At 40.4% G+C, this 7,395-nt stretch overlaps 1 protein-coding gene across 1 annotated transcript in view; it reads left to right on the top strand.

Annotated features, from left to right (window-relative positions):
* Positions 1 to 6,554, top strand: part of LOC137630622 (post-GPI attachment to proteins factor 6-like) — a 131,034-nt gene extending 124,480 nt beyond the window's left edge. Inside the window, exon 14 of the mRNA XM_068362226.1 lies at positions 5,348 to 6,554. Within this exon, the coding sequence (XP_068218327.1) occupies positions 5,348 to 5,602 (255 nt within the window). The 3' untranslated portion in view covers positions 5,603 to 6,554. The remainder of the gene's footprint in view (positions 1 to 5,347) is intronic.
* Positions 6,555 to 7,395: the final 841 nt, after the last annotated feature.

Here is a 7,395-nt window from a genome sequence, read left to right as displayed (position 1 = left end):
TGAATGAACTAGTGTTTAGTCTCTTCCCTAGCCACTGAATTTTTTATCTTAAAATATGTTTACTGTTTTTTGCTGGTATTAATGTGCTTGCATTATACGACTGATTTCGCAATTACTACCTTTTGATGAGGGTAGAATTGCGTGCTTCAGGTAGAAATCAGTAAAAGTTTCGATTTCAGTGAAATAAGTGCAAAACAGAAAATCGTAGTGATAAAGTGATATTGCGCAAAGTGTTATCAGTGTTGCGACCGAGGGTTCGTCTGTTCGTGCCTGTCGTTCGCCTAGTCCGGGACCTCTTGCAAGCTCCCAAGCCCAGGGGAGAAGTAATGTCGTACGACTTATGGGTTCGAGAGGCCTTGATCAGCGAACAGACGTTCCCTCTATGGTATCGGGTGTATCTTACCAAGATCACCCCTACCATAAGGCGAGAGAGACGATTTTCTCCTTGTCATCCGAAGGCTTTTCGCATAAGAAACCTGAAACAAGGTTTCGAGGCCTTAAGCGAAAGTCAGTCCTTTCAGGACAGGTCCAGCGTCCTGGTTGTAGCCATTAGGACAGCTCTGACCCTATGCAGTCATCGGAAGACTGCTCGCCGCCTAACAAAAGTGTAACACAGACTCCGAGAGTCTTTTTGTTGGCAAGGTTTTGCGGTCACAGACGTTACCCTCGTCTCTTACCGCAACCATTTCCGTTGATCCTAAATGGGTTGTACGGCAAGACATGCAAAATAAGCTTGCCTCCCTTATGGAAGACTATTCTGCCGATAAGTCCGTTGAGCCTAGCCGTTTATCTCATCGAGATCCTGGCTTTCAGCCACCCTAACGTTCCTTTGTGCGTCCTGTTGACGTTGGCGTAGCTAAGTCACGTCAGTCAGGTTGTTTAGAACCACACTCGATGCGGTCTCGTGTGGATTTTCAGCCACATTTGGACGTTAGGCCACTTGCTGATGCTCCTGTTGACGTTCAGGACGTTCGCTAACAATCGGAGTTGACTTGTTTTGACGCTGAGCGTCAACCTCCGCATTCTAGAGTTGTTTTGACTGCTCAGTCTAGGCGGTCAAAGCAGTCTCGAGTGGACGCTGTGCGTCCTCACGCACCTGTTGTTGTTGACAGTTCACAGACTGTCAAGCAGTTACATGACGTTGCGTCCTGGTCTCTCGCACATGTTGTTGTTGACAGTTCACAGACTATCAAGCAGTTACATGACGTTGCGTTCTGGTCCGCTACTAATGCACCAGTGCGTGTGGACTCTGCTTGTAAAGCATTGCCACCACGGTAGGTCTCTCCCTTGCTTGAGACTCAGCTATTATCGGACAAGGTTCCTTCAGATGAGAAAGTTGCTGTTCCCCCTCCTACTGATATTCCCTTGAGGACTCTGTCAGACGGAGAGGAGCCTAAAGCTGCTTAGCCCTCTATGGACTTTAAATAAATCATGCTGATTTTTAAGGATCTTTGTCCGGATCTTTTTGTAACTGCTGCTCCTCGTTCGCCTAAACGTCAGAGCTTACACTAGGCCTAGCTACTTCGAAGCCGTTGTTTTATAAGCTAGTGCTCTCTCGCTCTCCTAGAGAGCTTTACGTTTGCTAGGCGACTGGTTTATCACCAGGAGGAGTTTGGGGGATACAGCCTTTGCTTTCCCTTCTTTTAAACTGGCTTATAGAGCGAGAGTCTGATATGACACGAGAGAAGTTCTCGGCTTGGGAGTTCCTGCCTCTGCCCAGATAGACTTCTCAAACCTCATAGACTCTCCCTGGCGCCTGGCCATGAGACGCTCCAAGATTTTACAGGTCAACTTCACAGCTGTTTTCGAGTCTTTGAAGTTTTGCTGTACAATTATGTCATGCATAAACAAGGCTTTCAGGGATGGCTCCATGATCTGACAGCCACGTTCTCTGCAGGAACAAGTCCCTCAGGGATGGCTCCATGATTTGGCAGCCATGTTCACTGCAGGAGTACGTAAGAGGCAAGTGCGCTCAATGTGTTCATTGTCAAGACAAACTTCACGATGAAGTCTTCCAGGCTGTCTTGACAGCATTTATGGAAGGCGACTGGATGGTCTCTCTCGACCTTCAGGAGGCATACTTCCACATTCCTATACACCCGGATTCCCAACCGTTTCTGAGGTTTGTTTACAGGAATGTGGGGTACCAGTTTCGAGCTATCGGGGATCCGAGCCTCCCTGTACTTGGACGACTGGCTTCTCAGAGCATCGTCCAGCCTTCACTGTCTGCAGGATCTACATTGGACGTTGAGTCTGGCCAGGGAGTTGGGACTTGTGGTCAACCTAAAAGTCCCAACTGATCCCATCCCAGATTATTCTATTTTTGGGGATGGAGATTCGCAGTCAAGCCCTGCTCGAAGTCCAACTAATGCTGAAAAGAAAACGTTTATTCAGTCAGGAGTTGGAACAGTCTCGTAGGGACTCTCTCATCCCTGGAGCAGTTTGTCTCACTAGGGAGACTACCCCTTCTGCCTCTCCGGTTCCATCTAGCCTCTCACTGGAACTAGGACAAGACATTAGAGACGGTATCATTCCCTGTCTCCGAACCAATAAAGGCATGCCTGAAATGGTGGGACAGCAATATCAGTCTGAGAGAGGGACTATCCCTAGCAGTCAAGAACCCAAACCACGTGTTGTCCTCAGACGCGTCGGGTTTGGGTTGGGTGCGACCCTGGACGGTCGGGAATGCGCTGGTCTGTGGACCTCAAGTCGGAAGAGCATGCACATCAACGGCAAGGAGCTATTAGCAGTCCACTTGGCCTTGATGATATTAGGAAGCGTCTTCGAAACTAAGTGGTAGAGGTCAACTCAGACAACACCACAACTTTGGCGTACATCTCCAAGCAAGGAGGCACACACTCCTTCACGCTGCTCGAGATCGCAAGGGACCTTCTCTTATGGTCTAGAATTCGAGGCATCTCCCTGTTGACGAGATTCATCCAGGGGGACTTGAACGTCTTGGCAGACTGTCTCAGTCGAAGGGGTCAGGTGATACCCACGGAATGGACCCTCCACAAGGACGTGGGCAAGAGTCTTTGGGCTTCTTGGGGTCAACCAACCATAGACCTCTTTGCCTCCTCGTTGACCAAAAGGTTACCAATCTTTTGCTCTCCAGTCCTAGATACAGAAGCAATCTACATAGACGCGTTTCTACTGGATTGGTCTTTTATGGACTTATATGCATTCCCACCATTCAAGATAGTCAACAAGGTACTGCAGAAGTTCGCCTCTCACGGAGGGACAAGGTTGACGTTGGTTGCTACCCTCTGGCCCGCGAGAGAGTGGTTCACCGAGGTACTTCAATGGCTGGTAGACTTTCCAAGAAGTCTTCCTCTAAGGGTAGATCTGTTACGTCAGCCCCACGTAAAGAATGTCCATCAAAGCCTCCCCGCTCTTCGTCTGACTTCTTTCACACTATCGAAAGACTCTCAAGAGCTAGAGGTTTTTTGAAGGAGGCAGTCAGTGCGATTGCAAGAGCTAGGAGAGCTTCTACCATTAGAGTATACCAGTCGAAGTGGGAAGTCTTTCGAGACTGGTGCAAGTCAGCATCTGTGTCCTCGTCCAGTACCTCTGTAGCCCAAATCGCAGATTTTCTTTTACATCTGAGAAAGGTTCGCTCCCTTTCAGCTCCCACGATTAAGGGCTACAGGAGCATGTTGGCTTCGGTCTTTCGACATAGAGGCTTAGATCTTTCCAACAATAAAGATCTCCAAGATCTCCTTAAGTCTTTCGAGACCTCTAAGGAACGTCGTTTGGCAACTCCTGGATGGAACTTAGACGTGGTCCTAAGGTTCCTCATGTCAGACAGGTTTGAGCCATTACATTCAGCCTCCCTGAAGGATCTCACCCTCAAGACACTTTTCCTAGTGTGCTTGGCTTCGGCTAAAAGGGTCAGTGAACTTCATGCCTTCAGTAAGAACATCGGCTTTTCTACAGTAAAAAGCCACTTGTTCACTTCAACTTGGTTTCCTGGCCAAAAATGAACTGCCTTCTCGTCCTTGGCCTAAATCTTTTGATATTCCTTGCTTATCAGAGATTGTAGGCAACGAACTGGAAAGATTATTATGTCCTGTTAGAGCTCTTAAGTTCGATTTAGCTCGTACTAAGTCATTACGAGGGAAATCTGAGGCATTATGGTGCTCAGTTAAGAAACCTTCATTGCCTATGTCAAAGAATTCTTTGTCATATTTTATCAGATTTTTTTAATACGAGAAGCTCATTCTCACTTGAATGAGAAAGACCGATGTTTGCTTAAGGTTAAGACGCACGAAGTTAGAGATATAGCAACCTCCGTGGCCTTCAAGCAAAATAAATCTCTGCAAAGTATTATGGACGCGACTTCTTGGAGAAACAAGTCAGTGTTCGCTTCATTTTACTTAAAAGATGTCCAGACTCTTTACGAGGACTGCTACACACTGGGTCCATTCGTTGCAGCGAGTGCAGTAGTGGGTGAGGGTTCTACCACTACACTTCCCTAATTCCAATATCCTTTTAATCTGTCTCTTGAAATGTTTTTAATATTGTTTTATGGGTTGTTCGGAAGGCTAAGAAGCCTTTCGCATCCTGATTGATTTGGCGGGTGGTCAAAGTCATTTCTTGAGAGCGCCCAGATTAGGGGTTTGATGAGGTCCTGTTGTATGGGTTGCAGCCCTTGATACTTCAGCTCCTGGGAGTCTGTCAGCATCCTAAGAGGATCGCTGGGCTCCGTGAGGAAGACAGACTTACAAGGCAGAGTAATCGTCTAAGTCAACTTCCTCACCAGGTACCTATTTATTTTGGTTTTGTTATATTGATAACTGCCAAAATGAAAAAACTCTTAGCTTATACGCTGTAAACATAATTAACTCTGGTCTCTACCCACCTCCTTGGGTGTGAATCAGCTATTATATATTCACCGGCTAAGTTAAATATTTAAAAATGATATTTTAATTATAAAATAAATTTTTGAATATACTTACCCGGTGAATATATAAATTAAATGACCCTCCCTTCCTCCCCAATAGAGACGCAGTGGGATGAGAAGAAATTGAAGGTTTTGTTTACATCCGAGAGTGGTATCTGGCCGACAGTTGGCGCTGGTGGGCACACCCGCAACCTGCATAGCGATCGCTCGCGAGTTTTTTATGTATGTGTCTGTCGAGCAACAGAGTAGCAGCTATTATATATTCACCGGGTAAGTATATTCAAAAATTTATTTTATAATTAAAATATCATTTTCATGATATCTTAGTTTTTTTTTTCATTTCTCAAAAATAAATATCTTAAGTCACATGACTGTATTCTTATTTAGAAAGAAATTCTTTTTTGGATGGAGTATCTAAGGCTAATATTTTCCTTTGGATTTCAGATCTGGCACTGTAAAAAAGATAAAAGTTGCTATCCTGCTAAAGGGTATTGGCTGACTTGTCTATTGCCTGGTGTTCTGTTGGCTGCCTCAGGTCTAATCTGTTATGCCTTCCTGGAAACTCATGACAATTATTATTATGTGCATTCTGCCTGGCATGCAACAATGGCTCTTGCCATTCTTTGTCTGCTTCCCCCTCGCCGAGAAAAGAATGGTATGAACTTTACTTATCAACCAAATTGTAATTTTTGTACATAGACTACTGGATTATATGAATTTTTTAGTTTGTTAGCTGCTTAGTAAAGAGAACTATTATTAATTTCAGTAATCCTGTCACAACAAAATTATTTTTGTAATGAAACTTAAGAAGTTACAAGTAATCTTATTTTACTTTAATGGTTGTAAAGATTAATTAATAGGGATTCACACGCCATTTCTAAATGATAGATTAGAGATAGAATAATGTATTGATTTAATGTTGAGTTCAATGGTGATTAGTATCCATTTGGTTGAAGATTTAATTAACTTTTCTAACAGTAAACTCCCTCAATTTTAAGAAATCTTGGATGTAATGGATTTAAGCCAAGCATAGTGGTTCAATAAAAATGTGGGTATCCAAAGTACAACAATGAAATGCCATAGGGTCGAGAGTGTTTTATTTAGGATAATTTTTTTTCTCATTTGTTACGGTAGTTTTATTTCTATCTTTAAGTATTCTGGCATCAATTTGTTACGTAGTCAGATGCTTTTATTATCACAATAGCTATCCTTGGACTGAATCATAGCTAATTGCACTGGGTAGGGGCAAGGGCTTAGAGTAAAAGCATCTCACTACTCACATTCACTATGATATGTAAACATAAAATTTTCTATCATTAACACTACTATTTCCTAGGTCTTTGCTTAGTGTTGGACTTGATGTAAGGGATATTTCTATTTTTAGATTATTTGGACAGATTTTATGGCTATCCCTCTACACATTTTTTTTTTATCTTCAGTACAATTATTCAGTACAATTACGTATTTCTAAAGGACCACAGAGTGTTTGTCTTTTCAACCATTTCGATTATATACGTACTACATGGTAAAGTAAAATGACGAGAATACAGTCAGATCTCTTTTTATTTATTTATTTTTTTTTTAATTTTTATTTTAGCAATTTGTAAGAAACTTGTGAGTTTTTTTACAAGATAAAAACATTATTCAATTCATTTAAAAAAAAATTATTTTTTATTTTGTTACTTCATTATAAGAAGAAATATTTCACTATATTGACATGAATATAAGAAACTTCCTACACCAGTATTCAAGATGAACTACCTTATATTAGTAAATATATATCAAGAATTGACAATACAGTACTATCATTTGGGTAATGTCTATAGGCAATATGTTTTTATTAACTCATCTCCCCCAATATTTGGAGTGAGGAGGGTTACCGTCTTGCTCGCTAAAGCTATAGTTTTCATTTTGTGCCAATCTTGCTGTCTTAGCATGGGTCACTCAAGTGAGTTTAGATAAGACCTATAGGCAAATGTTGTGAATTTTTCAAAATTAACCCTTAGGGGCCAATTATTGTGAGAAAGTTGTCTTAATTTGTATTCTCTGCAATCAATCAGGGATATTCCACAACTGTGCAATATATATATATATATATATATATATATATATATATATATATATATATATATATATATATATAAATATATATATATATATATATATATTTATATATATATATATATATATATATATATATATATATATATATATATATATATATATATATATATATATATATATATATATATATATATATATATATATATATATATATATATATATATATATATATTATATATATAAATATATATATATATATATATATATTATACAGTATATAAATATATATTATACAGTATATAAATATATACTGTATGTGTGTGTATATATATATATATATATATATATATATATATATATATATATATATATATATATATATATATATATATATATATATATACAGTATATATATTCCACCGTGGGTA

The sequence above is a fragment of the Palaemon carinicauda genome, chromosome 38 (assembly GCF_036898095.1).
Source record: "Palaemon carinicauda isolate YSFRI2023 chromosome 38, ASM3689809v2, whole genome shotgun sequence".
Lineage (NCBI taxonomy): Eukaryota > Metazoa > Arthropoda > Malacostraca > Decapoda > Palaemonidae > Palaemon > Palaemon carinicauda.
The sequence above is the reverse complement of the archived record's forward strand: the minus strand, read 5'-3'. Positions and strand labels throughout refer to the sequence as shown.